A 27036-nucleotide genomic window follows, 5' to 3' on the forward strand; every position below is an offset into this window, starting at 1 on the left:
AGGACTGTGGAGGGAGTGATCCCTGGAAATAGCTGCCCACAGAATAGCCCCACCTAGCATCAATGCTAAGGCTGGATGGCAGCAACAAGCCAAAATTCATGGTGTTTGAAGTCCAGAGTCATCAGGCACGGGATTTTTTTTTTTTTTTTTAAAGGAAAAGCACCATACACTACATGGAAAGGCTCAGAAGAGTTTCCTGAAGGAAGCATTGTCTGAGCTGGAGTCTCACAGACAAGCCAGGGTACTCAGTGCCTGTGAAGTCCCCAGGGAGGAGTGTACATAGCTTCCTGGGGTTCTTAAGGAAAGAAGATACAGCCAAGACATGACAGTGCTAACCTCCTCCCAGAGACTTTGGACCTCCTGGTGAGATAAAGGATGCAGTGAAGGGCTTCAAGCTGGCTGGGCCAAGAGAGATTTGGAGGGTGATGCAGGCTTCACGGGTGAGTGATAATGGTACAATATATGCAGCATCAAAAAGTTCTGTGTGGATTTAATGGTACGGTGACAGCAGAAAAGACAGCACATTGGGTGGCTTGAGGAACCCCAAGGATTGTCTGTCTTTGAGTTTAACCTCATTGGTAATCTGTAAGGAGGACGAGGCACTGAGTGGGCTGCAGAATGCAGAGCTGATGATGTAAACTGGTTCCTGCCACCATGGTGAAGTTAGTGCCCTAGCTAGATGAGAAAGGAATCTGAGGACATAGATCATGATGTTAATATTGGATAAACTGTGTGTTAGTGTTTTCTGGTGAGATAACAAAATACCTGAGGCAGGCAATTTTACACAGAAAGGAGATCTATTTCTTTTGCACGTTCTGAAGGTCCAGGACCCTGGCACTGGCATCTGCTGACTCTCATGAGAACTTCCTGCTATGTCACAACTGATTGGGTGGCCTAATGGTGGGAATGTGTGACAGCAGATCACAGGGCAAGACAGGAAGTCAGGAGGCTGATGAAGAGCCAGCCTTGCTCTGTCATAATTACCCTGGTGAGAACCTACTCACTCTGTGAGAGCAGCATGAATTCCCTGCAGGGCAAATAACAGGGCCTTCTTTTTCGATGCTGCAGAGAAAACCCGGGAATATATCTAAGTATGCAGGAAAAGATGTCTGTGGACCAGACACCTTGAAGTCAAAGTACTTGTCCAAGGACAATGTTCACTTAAAATTGAAAGGCTGTTTGATTCCCTCCAACAGCCTTAATCCCTTCTCCTGAGCACAGTGTACAAGATCACCCATTTTCTCACATGCTCCCCAATAATGCACATTATCAGCCTCTGCCTTAACACAAAGAGCATCACAAGAATTCCCCGCATTTGTATATCCTGTCTCAGAGTGTCTGGGCCATACCAAAAGCAGAAGGAAAACAGAATCAATAAATCACACAGAAAACCCAGCAGGAGGGACAGCAACCCCAGAAGAATGTGCGCCTCTTACTGGGGCACTCAATTTGACATCCAGTAACGATCATTTGCCTACTGTATACCTGTACAGTACAAACCCTGTGTGGTCCCACAGTCTTGAAGACCCCCGACTGCAGCCCCTTGCTACAGCCTTTCTCCTTTTCCTGACTACACCCTGGCATAGCAAATATAGCAGTGCAGGCAGTGCTAGCTGGACAGAGAGAAATTTCCTCTTATTTTGCCTAGAGAACACAAGTGGAGATGAGCTAAGGACTGATGGGACCCGTGGACAGTGGTAACATGCGTGTCAGCATCACTCCTTGTACCTTTATTTTTTATTCTTTATTTTTTTTGTTTTTTTTTTTCCGATATTGGGACTCTCACGCTTGCCAGGCAGGCACTGTGCCACTGAGCTAAATCCCCAGCCCCACTTGTCCCTTTAATGGTCATCCCTGAGGCCAGTTAAGCAACCCATGAGGAGACAGCACTCAGATATGGGATCACGTCAGCACTGAAACATTAAGGCTTGGAACAAAGTCTTTTCTCAGCAGTAAAATATTGCTGGAAGCCACACACTAAACTACCATGAAGCAGACATGGAGAATGGATAGTTTTGTGCCTGACACAGGAACACTTTGTTCCTGTTTGCTAGCGGCTCTGCGGAGGTGACTCTTCCCTCACATCCAACCCCCACCCTCTGCGCATGCTCCGCTCATGGCCCTGTTCCCTGCGCATTCAGTAAAAGCTGAGGCTGCTGTGGAGATTCGCCCTTTGTTGCCCAGAGCTCCTGGCCATGCCAGAGCCCCTTGCAACTGCAGTTTTCTCTTGGTTCTATTTTCAGCCGCAAGCCACATCACTGAGCAGGAGACTGAGCTTTTCTGAGAGTCTTTCCTATCTTGGGACCCCACATAAAGCCCCGAAAGAATTTATGAAAAATGCTGTAATGAGTAGTGTACTACAGCATATTGTTCCCGTAAACATAAACATATAAATTTCAATTGCACACTTAAGTGTAATCTATAACCAGGTAGGGGAAGTGCTTTTCTTGAAAACTGAGCTAATGACAAGAAAACACAGAAATAACATAACAAGAAAAATGAAACCTGGGTGAAACATGTAAAAATTTTAAAGTGTTATGATAAAACAATGTCTCAAAGGCTGGAATACATGGAGAATCTTCTCACTTTCTGGAATAAGCAGAATAAGGTTGTAAATAGATGGATTTACCCAATAATTTATACACAATGTCATTCTAATCCTTTCCTTCAAACAACTCAAAGCTAAAAATATTATTTTGGGTACTTAAAATTGCAGAAAAATGCACCTGAAAGTATAAAAATGTAAAAATAGATACAAACACTGAGCATTCTTTTATAAATAATGTTAAGGAATTGGTTACATGGGAAGAAGTCACAAAGTTAATAAGACAAAAGCAGATTCCACACAGACTATGTAGCTAAAACAATTTTTTAAATGTTTGGAAAAAAAGTAGATGACTATGACAGATTTCTTGCTAGGGAAGTTGTTCTGAAAATGAAAGCAGTGTTGGAAGTCTCAGAGGGAAAACTGTAACTACAGAGTAAAACCCCTTTTGTGTTAGTGACTTTTACATCCCTGGGACTCAAGTACCTGACAGCCACAACTTAAAGGAGGAGAGGGTTTTTCTGGGTCAGAGTTTGGAGAGATTCAGTCCATAGTCGGGTGGCTCCAAGACAGGGCAGCGTGGCAGAGGGGTTTGCTCAAGGCAGAGAAGCAGAAAACAGAGAGAGATCAAGGGAGGAGGAGGGAGATAGACGCTCCCAGGCCAAGCCCAGGGACCCTCCTCCTCCAACCTGCTTCATCTCCCAACATCACATGTAGCTGTAAACTCCCTAGTGGATTAATCTACTGAGGGTATTGTGTCCCCACAATACAATCACCTCTCTAATGCCCCACCTATGAGCTGAAGAGGCTTTGGGTGGACATCTGGTTAATAAATATAGCACCTGCTTATATGGAAAATATCATACCAAAATGTAAAGGCAAGCCACAAAATTAGAGAGAAATTATTGAACAGAGATCTTACCTTCAAAAGGCAAAGATATATCTAAAATGTAAAAAAACTAGCACCCGAAAATCTCAAATTAGATATGTAAAGAGATAATTCACAAGACAGGAAAATCAAGAGCCAATAAATACAGGAAAAAGTTCTCACCAATAATAAAGAAATGCATCAGGGTTGTGCCACTGTACAATGCATGATGCAGGGATGTCTGTATTTACAGAAAAGGTTTGGACGGTGGTTTGAATGTGTTCCCTGGAGGTTTGCGTGTTGGAAGCTTGGACATGAGGGTGCTGACTTTCAAAAGTGGTGGAACATTTGCAAGGGGGAGCGTAGTGCAAGGAAATCAGGTCACTGAGAGTGCTGTCTGGGAATATGCGAACATGTGTCCAATTCCTGCATATACTCCCTGATGTGCACTCCAATTTCCTTACCCATTCTATTTGAGATGAATGAGCAGGACCATTTCTGTGGCCATCACAAATAAGGCTCCAATGAGCACCCAAGTCCCCACCCTTTCATTGCTGTGGACAAATATACCTCTGGGAGATACACCCCAGAAGGGATCCTACTGGGCCCAGGACATACCCATGGGGCACTGTCTGGACTTCCTAGGTGGGATGTGTCCCTTCCTAGTTTCAGAAGGGCCCTACTGCCCTACTTCCTTGTTACTACTGTATTATCCAACTTCCTATCTGATGGAAATCTAAGTATACAGCAGTATCTCCTGTTATTTTGTGTGTATCTCTGGTTATTAATTTACTGCCTTTTCAGTCTGAGTGATAGAGTTCTGTGTATATCCTACTGTTAATTTGTTATGGATTTTGATAATGTTTTCTTTCTCTGGTTGTGATGTTCTTTGTGTAATGGCTCTGATATACTCAAATTGAGTAATTTCCCACGGTACACTGCTTATTTAGGTATTATTTTGCCTTTTTAAACTACTGCTAACACATTTTTTCCAATTCAAAAACAGTTACAGGTACTAGGGCAAGTGGATCTTCATATGTAAAAATAACTAAATTGGACTTCTACCTGGCTCCATATGCAAAAACTAATTCAAAATGGATCAACTACTACCTATAGGAGCTAAATCTAAAAATTTCTTAGAAAAAAACACACAGGGGTAAATCCTCATGCTCCTGAATTTGGCAATGGGATTATTAAAATGTGACTCCAATATCATGAGCAACAATAGCAAAGTTAGATGCACTGGACATTTGGAAATTAAAAGTTTTGTGCCTCAAAGTGTAGCGACAAATAGGCTGAATTCCACAGAAGACCAAAGGACTCTATTTAGGGCAAACAGAGTTTATTAATTTTAGATGGGTCACTGTACATCCCCAACTAGCAGGTGAGAAATGTGGGTCCCCTGCCTGCCTTTGTTTCCACTTTATGTACATTTTTTGGTTTCCATGGTAACAGATTGGCATGTTGTAGCCCTGGCCACACGTTTTTTTCCTTGTGCCATGTAACCAGGTCAGGCCCCAGTCATGAGCCCAACCATAATGATATATACTTTCTGTACTCTGTTCTATATGTCCCTTTTTAGATAATCATACATTACCTTTGAACAGCAGCAGTATTTACATACACCCGAATGAGTGAAAAAACCAAATGGATGAAGAGCTAAAAAATTACAGTATATTTCTGCAGAAGAATATTACATAGCCATAAAGGGAATAAAAAACCAATACATGCTACAGTGACGAATGCACTTAGAAAATACTACACTAAAGAAAAGAAGCCAGACACAAACGGTCATACATATGCTTCAGTTTATATGAAATGTTCAGAGTAGGTAAATTGATACAGAGAGAGAAAGCAGAATGGTGATGCCCAGGGCTGCAGGGAGGAGCAAATTGGGCTTCTCTGCTTAGTGGGCAGAGCTTTCTTTGGGGACAATGAACACTTCTTGGAACTGGATAAAGGTGGTGGTTACATGATACATAATGTACTAAGATGACTAACTTTGTTACGTGAAAGTCATAAGCAATGAGATCCTAAAAGGGCACAATAAAGTTGGTGATATCTGACCACTGAAAGCAGTTAGAGCTTGTATACAATGAGCAACTTATCACTGTAGTACAAGTGACACACAGATAGGTGAGATGGAATCTGAATCCCAGGGACTGTAAGGCCTAAGTGTGAGACTTCCTAAGAGGAAAGAAGATTAATAAATAAAGCTACCGCCACGAACAGCTACAATTTGAGTTCAAAGTGCACATCAGGTTCTGGAGAAAAGGAAAAGTTTCTTGAAGAAGATGAGATTTGAAATGAATTTTAAGTGTTGAATGGAATTTAACTGCTAGGGTTGGAGATGGAGAAATCAAATCACATGAATAACTTGTCATCCCTACAAGCCTGAAGAGATGAAATAGTGCACCGTGCTGCCACAACAGTTGTCTGAGCTGGGCACAGACCATCAAAGCAGCTGCTGAAGAAGTGTGACTCTGTCTCCGGGCCGAATGCCGTGTTCTGCACAGACCTGGTGAACAGCAAATGTCCAATAAAATAAAATTCAAATGTGCACTTCTTTAAAAGGTCCAGGCAGCAGGAAAACTGTCCCAGGAATAGTAATAGCCAGCGGCATGGACTGCTGTTGAGAAGGTGCGGTTGAGGCACGTGTGTGACAGGGTTGGAGGCTCTAGGAGGCACAGTGTGAGTACAATAACAAGCTCGCATACTGAGTGCGAGAGGTGTTTGTGACCATCCAGGAAAACTGTGGACTCCGCTTGCGGATCTGCTCTCTGCCCTGCAGTCAACATGGCGGTCTGCTGACCTGAGATACTGGTTGAGCGGCACAAGTGAGTGGCAGTGCGAGGAAAGAAGAGCGCATGCGTGGTGCGCTGTGCGGAGAGACGGTCAGGTGCATGCCAATCTGCCCTTAGGCGGCACTTGGCTCTTCTAATGAGCGAACTTCATGGGGTTTGGATGGGGTTTGGGGACACAGAGGGAAGGGCTGCACGCACAGGGAGGGCGCCCCTCACGGAGACGAGAACCTGCCACAGAACAGCAGGCAACCGGTCCTGTTGTGCCTGATGAAGAACAGGAAGGGGTGGTCAGCACAGAACGCCGGCAAAATCCTTGCACAATCGAACGAAAGCTCACACTGTGATGCTGCCGCAGCCTCCGTGCCTGCTTCGTTCACCTCCACCACACTCTTGTGCACAAACTTGGACACACACAGGTTGTTGTCAGCCAACATGCCGGACAGGTCGACAGTGGCAGAATAAAAGACATCCACCACGCCCAGACCGCACAGCACAGATTCCATGTGGTAGTTTTCCTCCAGTTTAAATCTCGGAAGGCAAACTTGCACTTCAGTCCTCCTCATGTGCTCTGGACGGGTCCAGGATTGGAATTTCTCAAAAGTGAGGGATTTTTCCACCTGAAAGACCGGGAACAGCATTGACCATTCTGACCTCAGTGCCCATCCACAGCGGTCCCTCCCAGGGGCAGCCCAAACCCCTCTGGCCGGCAGTTGGTGCCCCCTGTCCCACACTGTCCCTGCAGCTGCCTGGGAGCTTGTGAGGTCCTGGGTTATCCTGGAGAAGCTGCTGCAATGCCATCCCAGGTGCGCCTTCCTGAGGTAGGAGACGGGGCTGCCCCTCTTTGCCACCACTGTGGACTAGTCTCTGCCAGGTGGCTGCCCTTTGTGGGGATTTGGGCTGTCTGAGATGTTTCATTTTCTGAATGAGCCTTACTTTGGAGTGGACAAACTACTGCTGATGAGCAAGGAACAAAGTGTTGTGGCCAACAGCCACGCAGGCAGGGGCCTGAGGCTGTAGGGAAACAGGCCTGTCTTCAGGGAAAGAACAGCGTGAAGGCCTCATTGGGCTTTCTGGCGGATCCTGGCTAGAAAGAGTTTAAGCTTCATAAATGAAGTCCCTTGGACACAGTTACAAGGACAAGGAATGAGAAAAAAGGAAAACCAGACACAAAGACACAGGTAGCACAGATGGCATTGGGACTGACACCAGAGAAAGCAGACGGGCTGAGCACAGAGAGGCCAGGAACACAGAGCCAGGACAGTGTCCTCCTGGCTGAGCACAGTACACAGGAGAGAGGGCGGGGACCACTTTAGGGAGAACTTTCCCCAGAGGGTACAGTGTGTCCCCGCACCTATGCAACTGCACAGGTATTTTCTCCACTGTAGTGTCGCTGTGTCGCTACAACAGATCCACACGTTGCCTACTAACTGGAAGCTGACCTTCCAGAAAGCCCCACCCAACAAACCACCTGCTCTTCCCTGACATAAAGACATGAAAGGACAAAGGCATAAGTCAGACCAAGCCCACTAAAGCAATGTCCACATAGGCTTCCGTGCCTCATTTAATCAAAGGACAGCTCAAGGAGCCAGTCAAATTGTGACCAGTGTCAGAGGAGTGAGGGTCCCCCAAAACATCATGAAAGAAGCCAGGGACAAAGGTCCACGGGCTTCAATCTTTCCGGGCCTGTCCTGTCTGGGGCAGCTGCCTATCTTCTGCTTTTTCCTCCTAACAAATGCAGGGTCTTCCTCTCTTCAGCTCTGTCCCTCTAGCTCATTCCTGCTGCTGAGTTTAGCATCCCGGTAGCTGCTCATCCCAGGGGAGCTCATTGCTGGACACAACAAGGTGGGACTCTGACTGGCTTTCAGTAGAGAGGGGGACAGACTGATGGCCAAGGGCAGGAGTGTGTGCCAGTGCAGTTCTGGTGGGAAAGGACACAGGGATGTCACCAGATGCTCTGGGAAGGACGGCAAACACACAAACAGACCCCTGTCTCACCGTGCTGAGGTCCACGCCTTCGTCCGGGAGCACCAGGACCATGCTCAGCTCCTGGCCCTTGTAGGGGAGCTCCAGCACCTGGGCCTGCACCTCGCTCACGTGGGCCAAAGGAAATGTGGCCTCCTGGAACATCATCTGCACCGGCCTCTGCTCCTTCTGATGGGGTGAGCAGAGGGGCACGCATGTCATGTGGATTATCCAAGGACCAAGAAGGCTGCCAAGAATTTGCCTGAGCGATACCACTGCCACCAGGGAAATGGTATTTGTGCTCCACCTAACCTGTGGGAAAACCTCACCCAGCACTTCCCACAGGCATGAAAAGCCATGGAGTGTGGACCAAGGCAGGGGCAGCCTGGGGACATGTCCAGGCCAGCAAAATAAAATGGGAAGCTCTGAATTTTCCATGTGGTATTGCTTGGCTCTGGAAGACACCCCCTCCCCAGTCCCATAAGGAACAATACATAAATCACTACAGGAAGTGCATCTTCTTTTAAAATGGAGGTGTAGTGGAACATGGATAAACATCCTAAATGTTTTCTTGCTAATTAGTTCTGTTTTTACAGGGATTAGAGGACTTGGCAAATTATTTTAATTCTGCTTTGATTGAAGTTGAAAACATCAGGAGCTACATTTTGCCACTTGTTTACTAGGTTAGAAATTTGTAAATATTGAATTAATAATTTTTAATAAACACTTGAAATGAATACATATATTAATTTAAAAATTACTTGGTTAAATGTATGCACTTTTGCAACACTGCCCAGTGCCCCATACATATAACACAATATCCTATCACTTGTTTTTATTGCTTCTACCTGACAATTTACACTTAAAGAAAAATCTTCAGTTTTCAGACTCAGGTTGTTGGCGTGAATGCAAGAGAAATTATCAGAAGGGAGAAGAGTCATTTAATGCAAAAATTATATGCACCAAATAGTCTGTACTCCACAGATTTTGTTTTCCTGAGTTTAAAAGTCAACTGAGAAATAATCTGTTGCCAAGAATTTTTAATCACTTATGTCCTTGCACAGTTAAATTTTTTTATTCCACTACTTTAGGAAATGATTTTGTTGAAAGCTTCTCCTTACCTGGTTTATTTTGAAAGGCACTGTCCTTGTGCTCCACTCTTCAAACGGTTCCTCCCAGCTTCCTTTGAAGTAGACAGCGTTAATGAGAACCAGCCTGCAGTCCTCTCCAATTGAATCCTTTGCCAACAACTCCTCAATTTTGCCTTTTGGGGAAAGCAGAGACTACATTCAGTGGCTCCTTATACACACACGATGGACAGACTCTAGGGCAGCGTCCTGGCAGATTTAAAGGTGATGATTTCAAACCAGCTGAGTTAGGATGGTATGAATTAAACAGAAACAACTCCAAGGAGTGGTGTTCGTGCACACAGACACTTGGGGAGCATCCACCAAATGGAGGAGGTGACAGGCTTCTGAGTCACTCTAGGAGAGCAGCTGATGAGAAAGAAAGGGCAGCTTGGAGGTCCAGCAAGCAGGACAGGAGAGATGCGCTGGGCGGGACTGCAGTCCCTCGGGGGTTAAATGCAGTGTGAGGTTTAAGGTTCCATGCTCACACCCAGAGCTAACACTGGGCAGAGAGGAGTCAGTGTGAGGGGCGGCCAGAACAGGGCCAAAGGGAGGAAGTGGCTGATGGGCATATGAGGGGATTCTGGGAGCCCAGGGGAGAGAGATCACTGTTGATCTCCAGACAGAGCTCCAGGCATCCCTGTGGAAGATAAAGTGGGCGAGCTGGATTCGCTCCTCTTCCCCTGGATATCCAGGGCTACTTTCTCATGATTTAATGCAGCCTTGCCAATTGCTGCTTCAAGAGGGCACAAGTGGTAAAGATTGCAAAAAAACTGGGGGGAATAATTCCTGTGTCTTCAGGAAAACTTCCTCTCACTTGCCACCTTCTCATTTGTGAGCAGAAATATGAAAGCTCGTAGTGGGGCACGAGTATGTGAATGCTTCACGTGTCCAGCCACCAGTGATCTCAGGGCCAGGGTTGGAATACTTCACTGTCTGAACTGGAAGTGAATGAGGATCAGGCCCAAACAGGGAGGAAGGGATGAGGAGAGGTGGGGAGACCAGAGAAGCAGAAGGAACCGTTCATGCTCACCTTTAGTCTTGCTGGACACCCAAGCATTGATGTGTTCCCTGGACCTCTCTGCATCTTTGGTAAAGGACAGCTGCTCCAGCTCTGCCTGGTAGAACTGCAGACAGGACTCCTGAAATGACTGTGGACAGAGACGGTCAGGTGAGGCCAGGGGGCTCCACAAATGGTTTGCAAGCTGCCGCGCATTCTCAGTACTACCTAGTTCTCGTACAACTGAAAAAGGGCACCCTTATCATGTAGAAGATCTCACACTGAATCCCCGAGATGTCAGATACCAGTTCTAGGTGGGGATGTGCTGAGTCTGGAATAACTGGACATAAATGAAGAAACTCCAAGACCTTCACATGGGAAATCGTGCAAGGCATCCTTAGAGCGCTGTCATTGTTTGAAAAACAAGCTTTCCCCTCAGTTCTCCAAGTTCTGTGTCCTCCCCTGCACCCTGGGCACCAGGTATTTTAAATCAACTTTCCTGTTCTTAGGACTGAACTCACTGAGAGGATTTTGCAGCTCTCTTCTCCAAAGAGCCTGTTGGCTATGCTGAGGGAGAACGGAGCCCCAGGCCTGTGCACCTGGGTGAGCAGCGACTGGAAGCCCCGGTGAATGTCGTCCTCCGTGTTGAACGCCAGCGCCTGTGAAGAAAGTCAGTGCGCACTGTCAGTCTCACACAGAGTTTCCCAAAGCAACAGTTTGCTCTCAAGTACCCCATAAAATCACCCTTTGTGAGGAACTTGTTGTTTTGGTTTGGTTTGGTTTCCGTTTTTATTTTGCTGAAGGAGGATCTTACTGTGTAGCCCAGGCTGGACACAAACTCATGGTGATGCTCCTGCCTCAGCCTCCTGAGTGCTGGGATTGCAGGCATGCCTCACATCACCCAGTGAGGCTGCTTTACTTTTTCCTTGAGCAGTGCATCCTGCAGAAGACGCACAGTGCACAGATCGGAGGGGACAGGACACGGGGTCAAAGGTGTGGCTCTTCTGTCTGCTTTGGATTCAAGGAAAGGAAAGGAAAATGAAAAGGCCCAGAGAAGCTGAGAGTGGAGCTGTTATAAAGCCTGCATCCCCTGCTGGGCAGGAATACACCAGACACAGAAGAAGACTGACCTGTAAAATTCATTTCAAAACGACAGAAATGGTTAAAAGCTCTAAAACTGCAAGGAGAATGTGCAGGCTTAGCACAGTGGGGATATTAACAAGAATAAGGGTATAAAAGGAGCAACATGATTAACAGCACTAAAACAGAGTTCTTCAAATTGTATCCTAGAGAGATTATTTATTACATATATTTTAAGTGGTACTTTAATATTTTGTTTATTTATTTTTTGGTGCTGGGACGCGAACACAGAAGCCTGAACTTGCCAGGCAGGTGCTTGTTATGCTGAAATATATCCCTGGCTCTAATATTTTAAAAATATGTTGTTTTGTTTTTTTTTTTGTTTGTTTGTTTTTTTCCGGTACCAGGAACCGAACTCACGCCCTTGCGCTTGCCAGGCAGGCGCTTTTGCCGCTTAGCTAAATCCCCAGTCCCTATTTTAAAAATATGTATTAGGCTAGAGAAATATGTCAATTGATTCTGCAATAGAAGCTTTATAGAGATCCCAGCTCAGCATGGTAGTACAGGCCTGTAATCCCAGCAATCTGGGAAGCTCAGGCAGGAGATGTGCAAGTTTGAGCTCAGTCTGGCAATTTAGGGACTGAGCAAGACTGTCTCAAAATTTAAAAAGCCTGAGGGTGTTGCTCAATGGGAGATTTGGAGCTCTATTTTACAGTACAGAGAAAATAAATTTTACAGGTTTTAGGCACTGACATTAATGTTTCACAGGAGAAATCAAAAGTACCAATAAAATACCAGTAACATGGAAATGTTCATCATGTGTAATTATTAAAAACACTTCTTTATGCCTGGAATGGTGGCAGACAGCTATAATGTCAGCACTCTGAAAGGATGAGGCAGGAGGATCTAAAGTTCAAGCCCAGCATCAGCAAGCAGGTAATTTAGGGGGGCTGGGGATTTAGCTCAGCGGCAAAGCGCCTGCCTGGCAAGCGCAAGGTCGTGAGTTCGGTTCCCGGTACCGGAGAAAAACCAAAAAAAAAAAAAAAAACCCCAAAAGCAGGTAATTTAGGAGGAATTTTTAAACAATTTTTAAAAGACTGAGAATAAACTATTTTTAATGGGGTTGGCTCGATGTGAAGGCTCTACCATCATTGTTGAGTATTTAAAAGAAAAAAAATACCTCTTTTCTAAGTAAATAACTCCTGTACCTGTACAATCACAAGTAGCACTATATAATCATAATCACGGGTAGCATATATAGTCACTGTGCTATTCTATTCTAAATAAATAATGGTTCCACGTAGACATGTGTACCTACCCTGATTCAAACATTATACAATTAAATCTACAGGCATCAAAACATCAGTTAATCCACAAATACATACAGTTCTTAGGCTTTTATGTATCAGTTAAAAATTCATTTTCCTTTTTCTTCACAGAAAATGACGCAGTTTATAGAAAACCTCCATAGGCCCCCACTCCACCCGAATTAAAAACTAGAAAAAAATCTGCCCTCCTTCCCTGTGATGCCACAGTAGCCTCACCCCTCCAGGGGCACCGGGGCTGCAGAGTGGGCCAGCTCCCCCAGCACCCTCCACTTCGCTTTGGGGAGAGGAGGGACGCTGGTGGTGAAGGAGGTTACAACCATCAGCTCCAGTAATACCAGTTCCCAAAAGTGCACTTCCTTCCTTCCTCCCAGGGCCTGGGACTGACAGGAAAAGGGATAGAAATAAGCCCAGCCATGAGGAGCAACTTAAAAGGAGGGAAGCTGTAGTCCAAGGAGGTTAGAAGAGTTTCAGCATACCTCCTCCCCCAACTTCAAAAATAAAAGGCAGTTGAGGTCTTTATCACATCAAAAATGGTTTCCTTCGGAGCTGAGCAAAAGACCAGGACGTCCCATCTGGGGAGAGGGAAGTGGAACACTCAGACTGCATCTACCCTTGAGCTTCCGATCATGTCATCTCCAGGGCAATGGCTGAACTACGTCTCTTTTGTTGGCAGCCTGCACTGTCCCGAACTGGATATGGAGAAATACAGGGCGAGGAGGAGGGCACCCCAGGCCCAGGGGTCCCCCCACCCCACTGTTTCCCTCAGTCCTCGGGCGGGATATACAGGGCATAATACACTATCACCTGACTGTCCTCCTGCCAGGGGCACGAGAGGCTGTGCTGGATACTTCGGATGGCCCCTCCCGCTGTGATGAAGGCCCAGGGACCCATGGGAAGAGTGACTGCATAGATGGCAGCAGCCTGGCTTCATACCACGGGTTCCAGAACGTCAGTCCTGATGTCAGTAGGTGACTCCCAACCACCAGGCCCAAAGCCCAGTACCATCTCCTCTCACAGGCATCAAAGAACACAACTCTCCAAAAGGTATGCAGCAGGATAATGGCTGCTATCGGAAAGGCTGAGGTCAGGAAGAAATGTGGTGAGTCTCCATGGATCCCAGCCACACCTGGCCCAAGTGCGTTGGCTGAAATGTCGATAACAGAGAAGACCCCACTGATGATACCGAAGGAGAGTCCAGAAACACAGGCCATCTCTCGGATGGAGACGGGTGAACTCCATCCTCACTCAGCGATGCTAACCCCTCATCTGCCTTCTTAAGCAGCTTGTAGTAGGCAAAGTGGAACACCTCCTGCTGGTACTTGTGGTCTCCAGTCACCCAAGGCTTTGAGCTTCTCCTGGGAGTGGCTCAAACTGCTCAGAGGGAGTGAGTGGAGCCTGATCCCACAGACGCGCAGATTCATGGGTCCTGTTGCACCTTGGCCACGGTTTGTGAGGAAGAATGATAACAATCTTTCTCTTTTCTTTTTTTTAAGACAAGGTCTCGCTAAAACACTAAATAGGCCAAGATGGTCTAGAACTTGAGATCCTCCTTCCTCAACTTCCCAGAGTGCTGGCATTCCAGGAGTGTGCCCACACTGAATTTTTTTAACACCTAGAAAACAGGGATGTGACTCTACCGAAGACAACAAAAGAACAAGAAAAGTTACAGAGAACTGCTTCTTAAAAGAGGTAGGTGGTCTTTAAAAAGTTTTTTTCCAATATTCAATGATTTTCTTCCTAATGATACTGCTCCATAATAGGAAAATTTTAAGAGCTGCAAAATCATTACATAAATCTTAATGATTACTGGTAAGAAAATATCAAAAATTGAACCAGTGCCACTGAACTGCAACCTTAAAAAGTGGTTCGAACGGCAAATTTTGCATGAATTTTACCACAAGAATAATGTAAGAAAGGAAAGTGAGAGTTAGACCAGCTTCACTGATATTGAGGCATCCCTGAGATGACTGGGAGCTAACTCCGTCAAGCACATGTTTATAGGAGTCACCTCACCGAATCCCGGCAGGAATGGGGAGAACATTCATAGAAGCAAAGACACAGTTCATAATCAAGGAGTTAAATCTCCAGGGAACATGGGCCCACGGGACTGGACGAAAATGCTTTTCATGCTCACACGTTTGTCTCTGCAGGCAGATTCCATAAGAAAATTTCCTTCCTTCGCTGGAATTGTTAAAGCTTTTGGCAACATGAAAAATCAAATCATGTTTAGAAATCCTCTTGCAGCCCTAGTGTTGCGGCAGCCCAGGACTGGAAGTGACCCCAGTGTGAGACCAGATCCTGAGCAGCCGGGATCCGCTGGGCGCTATTCAGGGAGCCCAGCCTGGCGCCCCTGCAGCTGCCAGACGAGTGGGAAGAGGCTCCCTCACAGAGATCCTCAGGGAGCTCAGAGCCTAGAGGACCCTAAGAACCACCAGTAGGAATTGCCCCCTGGGCATCTGCTTTAGGACCTCCCGCAGGGAGCAGGGAACAGGGGAAAAAGAGCTCTCATTACTGAGAGGGTCCTTCGGGGAGTGCGGGTTACACTGAGACCCACATGATGGAGCAGAGCACGCCCTGTGCAGAGCTCCACGCAGGGCCAGCAGGTGCCAGGGAGCGGCCTTCTGGGTTTTTCTCAGCACCTGTCTCCTGCCCGCCCTGTGACCCCCTAGGGAGAGGGAGCAGTCCAGTGATCTTTCAGATGAGCCTTGAATGACTGGTGCATGGCTCACACTGGAGCTTCCAGGGTCCCTAGAGTGATCAAGGCCTCATTTCTGACCCAGCCATGTCCTGTTCTGTTTGTCCCCTCCCTGAGATAGCAAGGCTCCAATGACTAATTACAGCTACAAAGTCTTATGCTCCAAAAGGAGACAGATCTCAGGGGATTTTGTTTCAAATAATCCCAGAATCCTTTTCTTTTCTTTACCCCTCTGTGGTGCTGGGGATCAAACACGAGGCAGTGCTCACCACAGCACCACTCCAGCCTCAGCTCATTTCCTCAACAAAGTGCCAGGCAAAATTTTGTGAATTTTCTGGGTTATTATTTGGGGAAGGTCACATACCTGTCACAATCACAACAAAAACCCAAAAACATCTTGTCACTAAAGAAGATGGGGCAGAGCCCAACCTACCTGGACGATCTGTGCCGCTGTCCTCCCCTTGGCCCCCAGCAGGAGCATGGCCAAGGCTGAGGAGACGCTCAAGGGAGAGTAGAAGACATTGCGTGCAGGGTCCTCCTGACCGAGAAGCTTTAAAAGGCGGATGGCAAAGGCGCCATTGGCTTCCGACAGCGTGTTCATGATGAAGTCTACAGGCAAAGACCAGAGGGCCACGTCATGCAACTCACCCCAGTGTCCACTGATAGAGTTCTGGTCACCTGCAAAGTGTGCTTTTGGATTCCATCGCAAAGCTTGCAAATATTTTAAGCTGGACCTAAAAAAGTCCAATCACTGCCACTCCGTTTCCAAAACTATGCCCAGATTGTAGGGGAATTAGCCAGCTGTGATGGTGGCAGCAGCCCAGAGCAGCCTGCGGGCCTCAGGGAAACCACAGACACTCTCATCTGCACAAGGACACAGACTGATGCGAGGGCGGGAACTCACACAGGACAGGCTGGGCCAAGTCAACTCTGCCTCTTTTCCATAAGCACCACCTCCTCCCTTCCAGGAGCAGCACACAGTCAGGGAAAAAGAGGAAGAGAAGGAGGGGGTTTAGGAGGCACAGAGAAGGCGACCCAGAGTGGTGAGCAGGGAGGACCTCTAGCCTGGCCTCACCATCCCTCCCTGTGCTTATTCTCGCCTCTGTGTGTGGAGAATCCCCGTGAGATTTTCAGCTGTGCACCAGGCCCTGAATGCACAAAGATAGGAGCTGCTGCCTGATGCAGGCTGAGGTCCAATCCCCTGTGAGGCCACAGCCTTCTGCTGCAGGGACAGCTGAGGGTCCGGCCAGCAGAGGGCGCCAGCCTGCTGTCTCTCCTGCCCTGCAGCCTGTGTCCCTGAGGGTGGGCTGCCTGCATCCAGCTCAGAGTTCCTCCCCATCCTGTCCTGCTCCGGAAATCATGTGACCGAAAGCCTGGACTCAGGGAGAGAACGCTATTGCTTCTCCTGTTTGCTTTCACTTTCCCTAAGGAACTGAGGTTTCCCTCAGAAACTGGGGGCGCGCCCCTCCCTGGTCCCAACTCTCCTGGGCGACCGCCCTGGCCCCTCCCATCAGCGCTCTTCCCCCACCCACTCCCAAGGACCGGCCTTGCCCCTCCCCCAATCTCTCTCCACCTCCCACTCTGACCCGGGGTCCTGTCTACACCTCAGGCTCCTCCCCAGACCCCTGCAGTCCCTGCTACTGTGGTGCCTGTGTCCCCTGCCTGTCCTCACCACCATGCAAATCAGCGTAGGTCCCTGCACACCATTGCTCTACTCCAGGGCTGAACACCGCCCCCTTCCCTGCTCCCGTGGTTCTCTGCGCCCCTCCTGGTCCCATGGCTCTGGCCACTCTGAAGGCCCCTGCGCCCTGGGCGCTGTGCTCCCCGCTCACCCCGCATCTCAGGGCCGCCCAGGCCGCCTCCCTCCCTTCCTCCTGTCCAAAGCCGCCCTCCCCGCTGCGTGCAGCCTCTCCCAGGGACTGCGCCCCGCCTGCAGGATGTGGGGACAGGAACTGAGTCCCACAGGGGATGGGGCTCAGGAGAAAGAAGGCTTCTGTGTCCTGGGGTGAGGGGCAGGAAAGACGGGATGGGCAGGGGTGCTGGGTGCTGAGGGAGACAGAGAGTGGACCAGAACGAACAAGGACAGGAGGAAGCGGGGCGGGGCTGTTGCAGGGAAGAAGGGGCGAGGGCGGTGGCAGGGGCAGCCCCAGAGAGCAAGGAGGCCTGCGCCCCTCAGCTCCAGAGCTGCAGCCGCAGGAGCTACTTGGCGGTACCTGGGTCGCTCCTCCTACCCTGGTCTCTTCGAGCCCGCCTCACTCTGCGCACTCATTTCTCTCTGCGCCCGGATCTCTGTGCGCCAGGGTCTGTGCACGCCCAGCTCAGTCCTGGGTCGGAACCTCCTCAGGCCCCATCCAAGCTGCCACATCCTGTCCTCACCTTTCCACGGTGCGCCGCGCCTCTGGAGCCTGGACCCCACCCGACAGATCTCAGGACTGCAAGATGCTGCTCTGCTGCGGCTGGCCAGGATCATGGAGCTTTTGTAGCCCTGGCTGTGTGAGTATTTTGGCCTTAGGGGTCGGGGCTGTCCTGTCCGGTCCTCTTGTCCCCACGTCCTGTCCACGTGCCTGACCCCCTGGGCCACAAAGGCCCCCGTGGGGCAGAGGAGGTGTGATGTCCTTGTTGCCACAAAGCACTGCAGCCTTTGCTCTGGAAAAAATTAAACTGTGAAAGTGGAAGCAGATTAGGGGAAGCCGAAGAAACAGAACCAGCAGGGTGGCAGGCTTGGTATCCTAGCACTGGGAGAGGCTGAGGCAGGAGGATGGTGACTTGGACACCAGTCTTGGAAGTGTAGAGAGAATTCTCAAATTTTCAAAAAGGGGCGGGGTGGGGCCGAGAATGTGGGGAGATCCTAGTTCAGTCCCCACTACAGCCCCTACCAAAAACCAAACGGCAAACACCAAACAAAAATCAGAGCAGAGAAGAGAACTAGGAACCCAGGCTCTCCCCATTCCAGGCAGCCACAGGGGAATGAGAAGCTGAGACTTCCCTGGGGATGTCGGTCCCCTTTTATGCAGAGGAGCCCTGGAGATGAAGTCAAAGTGTTTGCCCAGCGGGGACCCCACACACTTGGGATGGTTCTTGCCCAGGACCCACACAGAGCCCAGGTCCCAGCATGTAGGAGCCCAGCCCTCCTCCTACCCGGGCCTGGGCCTGAGGGCTGCTGTGTGCCCTGCTCTTCCAGCCCGGGGCAGACATGCAGAGGCATAGTTTCAGGACAGTGACTGTGTCCCTTGTCAGCAAGGAGCTCCTGGAGGCACCCGAGACCCCTGTGAGCCCCACCCTCTGTGCTACAGCTCAGTCTCAGACCTGAGCCCAGTGAAAGTGTCCCTGGCGATGTCCAGAGGAACACGGGATGCGGGCAGCTTTCTGGGCAGCAGGGAGCTTTTCCCAAGGCTTCTCCGTCCTCTTTGAAGTTTCTCCAGAGGCCTGGCATCTCCTGAGCTCTGACTTGGGGTGAGGCCTGCTGGGTCTTGTAAAGGAACCCCCTCGGTGCCAGCCCTGTCTGGGAAGGTCCCCACTCCCTGAAAGGCCGGGATCCATACGTTTTTGCCTCGCTTCGCAAAAAAAAAAAAAAAAAAAAAAAAAAAACCTAACCAAAAAAAAAAAAAAAAAAAAAAAAAAAAAAAAAAAAGAAAAACTTCACTGAAAGAGAACATACACAACATAATGCTGATAAGAGAATCCTGAAGTTCCAGAGTTAGGTCCCTGCAGGAAGAGGGGACGGAAAAGATAAGAGTTTATATTAACCGACAGCCTCCAGCTAAACCAGCCAGGAAAACAACAACTTTTCTGCCTCCTCGCCTCACATACTGAAGATGGACCGCCGGGCCGCGTCTCCTCCTGTGCAGATAAAACCAACCAAACCTTTCCGCATGGAGAGCCCGGCCTGGGCTGGCTTTGCCCTGTGCTCCCTCATCTCCAGCCAGTGTCGGGGCAGTGCAAGTAAATCATTTATGGCTTTTTCTCTCCCAGTTTCCAAGATAAAATCCCTGACTCCTTAAAGCCAGAGGACATTTTTCAAATTGGGTGAGGGGGCATAGGCCTGCAATGCCAGCACTGCAGAAGCTGAGGGTGGGACGGGGCTATAGCTCAGTGACATAAGTGCCTGCCTGGCAAGGGCAAGGTCCTGAGTTTGATTCCCAGGATCCCCCTAAAAAAAAAGTAAATAAAAAATAAAAATGCAGAAGCTGAGGGAGCAGGGTCACCATTCGTTCCAGGGCAGACAGTGCTACACAGTGGGTTCAAGCCCAACCTAGAATACACAGGAAGACCTTGTTTAAAGAAAACAACAGTGACAACAAAAGGGGTGGGGAGTTTTACCAGCTGCTCCTTGGCCATGTGTAGGTGGCTCAGTCAATTTACCCAGACCACTCGTTTTACTTTTTGCTAGTAGTATAAGAGGTAAAGGAACTCACTTATCCCAAGGAGCTCTTGATCTCAAAATTCTGCTTTAATGACATTCATCCCTTTGAAGCTCACAGTTCAGTGGCTTTTACTGTATTCACGCAGCTGAACACTGTCATGGCCTCCAACAGAGATGGGATGCGGGTCCAGGAGCAGATGTCCCACACGGCCTCCTGCCTTTGCCTTCCAGGCCTGACAAACACCGATCCATGCTCTGTGTCTGTGGATTTGTCCACGGTGAGCAGCTCCCACAAGCGGGATCATCCGGTGTGTGGTCTTCAGGGACTGCTTTCTTTTGCTGATCTTATGCTTTCACTTTCATCCTTGCTGGGTCAACAGACCATTTATCCATTGTTGATTTTATGGAGAAAGAATATTCATAACAGTATTGTGTGTTCATTTTGTTTATCAGTTGCCACACATTTGGATGGTTTCCATCTTTTGTCAATTGTGAATTATGCTATGAATCATTCCTGTATCATTTTACATGTAAACGTGTTTTCTTCTCCTTATCTTGCCTGTAAATCTACACATGGATCTAATTTAATCATACAGTAACTGTGTGTTCAACTTTTTGAAGATGTAGCTTTTTGGGCAAAGCTTCTATATAATTTTACATTTCTACCAGGAATGTAGTGCGCTGCTGAAAAACTGACATATGTTTAAATTAAAAATTTATTACACTAAAGATACATTGCTTTGATCCGTCTCAAGACTTTCAAAATACTTCCAGTCACATAGAGCACACATGTGCCATCGTTCCTGACATTGTGTCTTTCACTGAAGTTTTTCTTTTCAATTTAAAGACACCACCTATTTCAGTCACCTCTATGCTCTGCTGATTCAGCCACTCTACTGGGTGTCATGTGATGTCTCACTGTGGCTGTGAGCTGTTCCTCTCTGGGGAGTTGCTATTCAGCTTCACATCCTGTGCTTGCCAACCTGGGTGTCTTTCCTTGGGAGTTGCCTACATAAATGCTTCCACTTGGCTGTTTAATTGGGTTATTGGGTTTTTCACTGTTGAGTTGTAGAAGAGACTTTTAACTGTGTGAGTTATGGTTTACTTCCTCATCTCTAGGATGAGTTCTGAAAATCCCAGGATTAAAATAACATCTTATGTCACATGCCCGCAGACTGTCAGCAGTGTGAAGATCGGTGGACAGATCTTCCCGGAGACATGCAGCTACGCCACATCTTGGACCACGTGGGGCCTCCATCTCCGCCACACTCAGGTAGTCAGGGGATTTTGTCAACTGCGTTTCTCATGTCTGCTGCCTGGCTCCTTTGATTAGATTGATAAGTCCTCACCTGACTCGTGGACTGCAGACCGAAAACAGCCTCTGCCTGGGGTTGAACTTAGTTCTGATTCAGAGATTTCCAAATTCCAACCCTGGCTGCAGGGCACTGATGTGTGAAGCTGGAAGCACTCAGAGGCCTCCGCACCACCGATACCGGGTACCCTACCTCATCTGTCTTCTCTTGCTAGTAAAACCTTATGAGGCCCAGGTACGGTTTAAGTTAAGAGGGTTCTGTGGGCTCACACTTCTGTGGAAGGTGGAAGGACCTCATCTAGAGACATTCTCGTTGCAGACAAAGCACAAAGTGGGGTAAAGCAGCACATGGGAAGAAACAGAGACCTCCAGAGACCTAGCAAAACCGGCTGTGATGCCAGATCCATGCTCAAAATTCAGTAATCCATGGGTTACATGGGGCTTAGTGGGTCCCTTCCTGAAAAGAGAACACAAGAATCTCTGAAAGGCCCCAACCAGCTTCTTTCCTTAATATCTTGCCATGGGAATTACAATTCAACATGAGTCTCAGAAGGTCAAAGTGTAGCGTACACTCGGAAAATTCTAAGTTCAGCTAACAAAATGAGACAGTAGAGACTGATAGGTCTTCTTTCCTTAAATGATTCAGCAATTGTTTCCCCACCTCTGCTTGGAGACTCTGACACTGAAAGCCTCTTGAGATAGTACATAGGCAAGGAGCCCTTCCTTCACTGAAATGATACTGTTTGATACCCAGGATTGGAAATGTTATAACCAAAACAAGCAGGGGAAAATGAGTAATAATGATCAGAGCAGAAATCAATGATTTGAAAACAATAAAGGGATTCAACTGAAAACTTGAAAGTGCTTCCTTGAGAAAAATTAAATTGATAATGCTCTAGTGAGTTGACACAGGGGAGGAATTACCTGTATTAGGAATAAAAGTGATGGTGTCATAACAGAATTTATAGATAGTAAAACAAAGACAAAGGAAAAGTATGTATAACTTTATGCCAATATGTTTAACAAATTTGATAAAATGATCAAGTATTTAAAAACCAGACTACCAAAGCTCACACAAGAACAGATGTATTAAGGAGTCCTGACTCTATTAAAACACTAGACTTGAACTTAAAATCCTCACAAGGTCACTGTAATTTCAAATGACTTCCCTGGTGAATCCTAGAAAAGATTAGGGAATGAAATAATGAAAATTCTATGAAATCTCTTCTCAGCTCATTCTATGAGACCAGCTATACCATGATATCCAAACAAGACAAAAGAGATGACAAGCAAAGAAAACTAAAATGAACATAGATGAAAAATTCTGCAAGAATTGTACTACCCTCAATCCAATAATATATAAAATGGAAAGCACTTCATAACTGAGTGGAATTTATCCTAGTAATGCAAGACTCATTTAACATTTTAAAATTATGTAATGGAATGCATTATATTAGCAATCTGAAGGAACATATGGTTATCTCAGCGATGGGGAAACACTGTGGAACAAGACTGAATATCTGTTCCTGATTAAATACCCTCAGCAAAATAAAATTAGAAGGGAACGCCTTCAACCTGATGAAGACCGTTTAATAAATCCACAGATATACCATACATGCTCATGAAGAGCTATTTGCTGTAGTGTATGTTCAGTGGAATGCCAGAAAGCAAGAGATCAGAGAAAGGGTATCTAAATAGAAAAGGAGACATAGTTGTCTTTATTAACCAGAAATAAGATCACTTGTAGGGAACTTAATGTAAGCTATGAAAAAGGCTACTAGTGAGTAAATTTAATGAGCTTACAAAATTGAAACACAAACATCAACTATATCTCTAATCTAAATTCACAGGGAAATGCAAATAATTAAAGCTTGCTGAAACAATTTGAAAAAAAGAAAAATAATTGAGAATTTACATTGCCTTACACCTTGTTCTTAAGCTATAACAGTCAGAAGTGTGTAACTGAGATCTTGAGAGACAAGCCACTGGAATCAATTAGAGTCCTGGAACAGACCCAGATGTGTAACACTGGTTGAATTTGGCCATGGTACAGTCATAATTCAGTGAAAACATGTGGTCTTTTCAACAAAGGCAAAAATATGAACTCACAGTGGATGGGATATAAAATCTAGTAGAACAACATATTGAGAAGAAACATAATGGACACTTTCTAAGGCCTTCGGTGAGGCCGGGTTCCCAGATCAGACAGTGAGACCACAGCACATAAACAGTGATGAACTCCATCTCATTGTCATTAAGAACTCCTTTTCTTTGAAAAACACTCATCTCCATAAAAATTCAAGCCAAAGGTGAATAAAAATGTTTATAAGTCACACATCTGATGAAAAAACTTAGTGTCTATAATACAAGAACTCTCTCAAAGGCACGAAGCAAGAAAATTAGAAATAAAATAAAATGAATTAAAAACAAAGTTGAGATATTTAAAAAGATATTTTACTAAAGTACCTCTGATATGGCAAGTGAGTTCAACAGGAAACGCACTCACAAAAAAACCAAAAAGGCTAGAACAAACAAAGCTTTATTAGTGGCTGTCGGACCATCTCTAACCAGGAGCCAGAGGATATGTCCGCACCAAGCTGGGTCCCATGTTCAGTTTAAGTACATTTTAGGTTTCTATAGTAAGGATTACCTCACTTTGAGGACTCTTACAAGAATGCCACACAATTAGCACAAAGTTTACTTCTCCCAGAAGGTCAGACAACCACATTCCAAATCACCATTGCAGTTTAACTTTTAGCCCACTTCCCAATCTGTCCTGTTTGTTCTGTTCCCATTTTATGACTCTGCTCTGCTTTTAAGTGTGGGACTCAGTGGTCCCTTGGTGGTCCCCAGGAGAAAACGGGCAAGAGGATTTAGAAAATAAAGACAAGAGAGGACAGCCTGGGGCAGCTGTATTTACCTCTTGCCTGATGAGTAAGAGGACTGACTTCAAAAGTAGGGGCCTTTATTTTATACACTTGCAAAGTTAATATCATGGGGGGGTAATGTTGCCTAGCAACTAACGACTGTAATTGTCAGGCAGGATGCATTTTTCAGTACTGTGGTAGCTTGACTGCTTGACCAATAGCCAGCTCCAGTGGCTCCCAACACATCTCCCTTTTCTGTTTAGTTGCAGAAGTGATGGGTGTTCAGTTGAAGCTGGAAAAGCTGTGCTTGAAGAATATAGTCTAAAGTCCGTAACCGTGGTCAGTTATCAGTCTAGCTGGCAACTGTCAGAAGTTGTTGGTGACTTGAACCTTTTATGGATAACCCATTACTGTGGCATTGCTTCTTTACATCTTGTGGTTACACTCTTCTGCTGGATGGTCAAGACCAAGTTAAAGTGAGACCTGTATAAATAAAAATTTAACCTTTTGCTATCTATCAAGGTCAGTTAAGTCTCCTCAGGAGTCACCTTGGAACCAAGTACAGCATCTCTTGATCTGTTAGTGTCAGCTGTCTGGATGTGTCATGGCCATTGCTTGACCAAGGTGCTTTCTGGGAAAGCTTGAGAGATTTTTTCTCTCCTGGTGACTCTCCTTAGGTACACTGTATATCGCAGAATCACTTTTCTCTGTAGTCCCATAATCTTCTTGATCAGAAAATCAGGGACTCAAGCAAGTTATAAGACATCACAGCAGAGGTTCTCTTCTGTCCTGAGTCTTTACTGACCTAGGAGGGTGTAGCCAAAATATTGGCTGTCCTCTAGCCCAATTTATTTCTCTAATTTTTGGTCTCCAAACCTCAGTAGTTAAACATCCAGCAGAGAGGATTAATGACATAACATTGTAAGGAAGGCTGTAAGCCTAATATTACAATCTGATCTGAATAGCAAACACTTAGAACATACAAATGGAACCGTTATTTTTTAACAACTATGGATATCCTAATATTTAAATCCTAATAGAATGTTAACAAACAAAAGTTACATATTTTTAACCCAAAAATTTAGAAATCAAAGCCATACATAACATAGCTACATGGCAATCATGATAACATTTTGTAACATACTTTTGAATTTTTATTTTGACACAACATGACCTTTTTAACCAAGCATCTCTATTTTTATTTTTTTATTTTTATTTTTTTGGTTTTTTTCTGGTACTGGGAAGCGAACTCATGACCTTGCGCTTGCCAGGCAGGCGCTGCGCCACTGAGCTAAATCCCCAGCTCCTCAGCCAAGTATCTCTAATACATAAGAAGCTTTTATCTAATTTGTTGTCCTTTAATGGGATATACATCGCAAGTTTTTGTTAAAGGCAGAGGTCTGAATCGGAAGGAAAGTCTTATTGCAATACACAATCTTTGTTTTCCATTTTGGAAGACCTATACATCCAAAATTTTAAATACATTTAATACATCATGAGATTAACACAAATGAATTACTATGTACATGTGAAAACCTTTGTTAAAATTTAGTTTTGTACCAAGAGCATCTTTTATGAGAAAACCTTACTGTAATTTTAATGAAAAACTTTCTTTTGACCAAAAGATCCAATTATTGGGGTGTCTCTCAAGAGACTATGGAGATCACTGGGGGCTCCTTATTAATGAATAAAGGTTGGCAACTCCTCTATTCACCAATTGGATCCTACCCAATAATTTCTCCACCTAAGGACTGCAGTTAAATATCTTAATTTTGATATCATTTAAACCAGCTGGTAAGTCAGGTGAAAGCACGTTTTTAAATCTATAACCCAACTGTATTATGAACAAATGATAAAAGAAAAATATTGAGCTCAAAATAAAGGGGAATAGCTGTTCACTGAATGACAGACAAACACACAAACTAGTACACAGAACAAACATCTTTACAAAATCAGAGTGCACTCAAATATATTTTTTACCAAAGTGAATTACAGTAACTATTATAATTTTAGAAATTTATAAATTAAATAGACTACTCAGATTTTGCTGTCAATTAGCAGAGGTCTCTTAGAAAAATTTGGATTAACACAATCCTTAATCTATAATGAATATCTGTGTATTCTTTGTATTTTATTGTGTCTTAAGAATACTGATAAATTTCAGCTCAATTATCTCCATATACTCTGTCATTTACTTAAATCTTTAATTCCCATTTTGATTACTATTTCCTGAGCCTTCTGGGTCAACTTCTTTGGTTGGTCCCAGGTCAGGTTTAGTGTAATCGGCTGTAGAGCAGTCTCTGAGGTGTTACTGTCACAAGACTGTACATTAGCTCCCTGAAAGGTAGAACCAACTTCTCCAGATCTGAGTTCATGATATAGCCGGACAATGCACTCTGGTGCCCAAATGCTCAGCATTCTCTGGAGAAACACAAGCGTACCCTCTACCTCAGGTAAATAGTGGACTGGGTCCCTTCCATTGTATGGAGATATCTCCAAAGGATTCTTCTTAACCTTTTCTCTTTTACCTGATGGAATTGTCTTTCTGCTGCTGTACTTTTATCTTTTGCAAAATTTTAAAAGTTTAATTAGTATATATCCACAAGTAATGTGGGAGGGATTGATTCCCCCTTTTGTTTTTGTAATTTGAATTTTGATCATAAAGTAAGAAACCTGTATCCAATATTTTGGAAGAGGAGGCTGTCATATACCATCCCTTAACCTAAGATGACCCATCTGTGAAAACAGAAGCAATTTGAAATAACTTGTCTGAAGAATAATGACAATTAATAACACCAGAGAAATTAGTCCAAAATCTGCATGGAGCCAATTAATGTCACCAAATAGTCTGAAAATCATTTTGGTTGATCTAAACAGTTTGGGTACATTGTCTGTTGGAATAGGTGACCCAAATATGAAAAAGTTATTGTAGCTTGTACTCTGTGGAGGCTGACACTAGGCCTGCCATTATTTAAATGGGATGTCAAAATCAAGTGACTGTTTAAACTGCACTGCTTTTAGATTGTATTTTAAACTTTTATATCTATTAGTAAAACACGGAAGCTTTTTATACTAATATATTTTA

At 45.7% G+C, this 27036-nt stretch overlaps 1 protein-coding gene, 1 long non-coding RNA gene and 1 pseudogene across 5 annotated transcripts in view; 1 reads left to right on the plus strand and 2 right to left on the minus strand.

Moving 5' to 3' along the window:
- Positions 1–4910: 4910 nt before the first annotated feature.
- Positions 4911–27036, minus strand: part of LOC102022684 (serpin B9-like) — a 39142-nt gene continuing 17016 nt past the window's right edge. Inside the window, exons 2-8 of one of the 4 annotated variants that reach the window (XM_013521825.1) lie at positions 16314–16370; positions 15843–16018; positions 10828–10965; positions 10340–10457; positions 9301–9443; positions 8213–8368; positions 4911–6834 (exon numbers count right to left, since the gene is read on the minus strand). In XM_013521825.1, the coding sequence (XP_013377279.1) occupies positions 6430–6834; positions 8213–8368; positions 9301–9443; positions 10340–10457; positions 10828–10965; positions 15843–16018; positions 16314–16370 (1193 nt within the window). In that variant the 3' untranslated portion in view covers positions 4911–6429. Of the gene's footprint in view, positions 6835–8212; positions 8369–9300; positions 9444–10339; positions 10458–10827; positions 10966–15842; positions 16019–16313; positions 16371–17081; positions 17414–17622; positions 17705–17785; positions 17903–27036 lie in introns of those variants that run through there. The other 3 variants (XM_013521826.1, XM_005398918.2, XM_005398917.2) reach the window with 3 other exon arrangements.
- On the minus strand, positions 13477–14755 carry LOC102016036 (annotated as a pseudogene).
- On the plus strand, positions 21052–22463 carry LOC102022481. Its single transcript, XR_263266.1, has 2 exons — positions 21052–21319; positions 21404–22463. It is a non-coding gene; the product is annotated as an uncharacterized LOC102022481 (long non-coding RNA).

This window comes from Chinchilla lanigera, unplaced genomic scaffold (genome assembly GCF_000276665.1).
Source record: "Chinchilla lanigera isolate Chin_1 unplaced genomic scaffold, ChiLan1.0 scaffold00064, whole genome shotgun sequence".
NCBI lineage: Eukaryota > Metazoa > Chordata > Mammalia > Rodentia > Chinchillidae > Chinchilla > Chinchilla lanigera.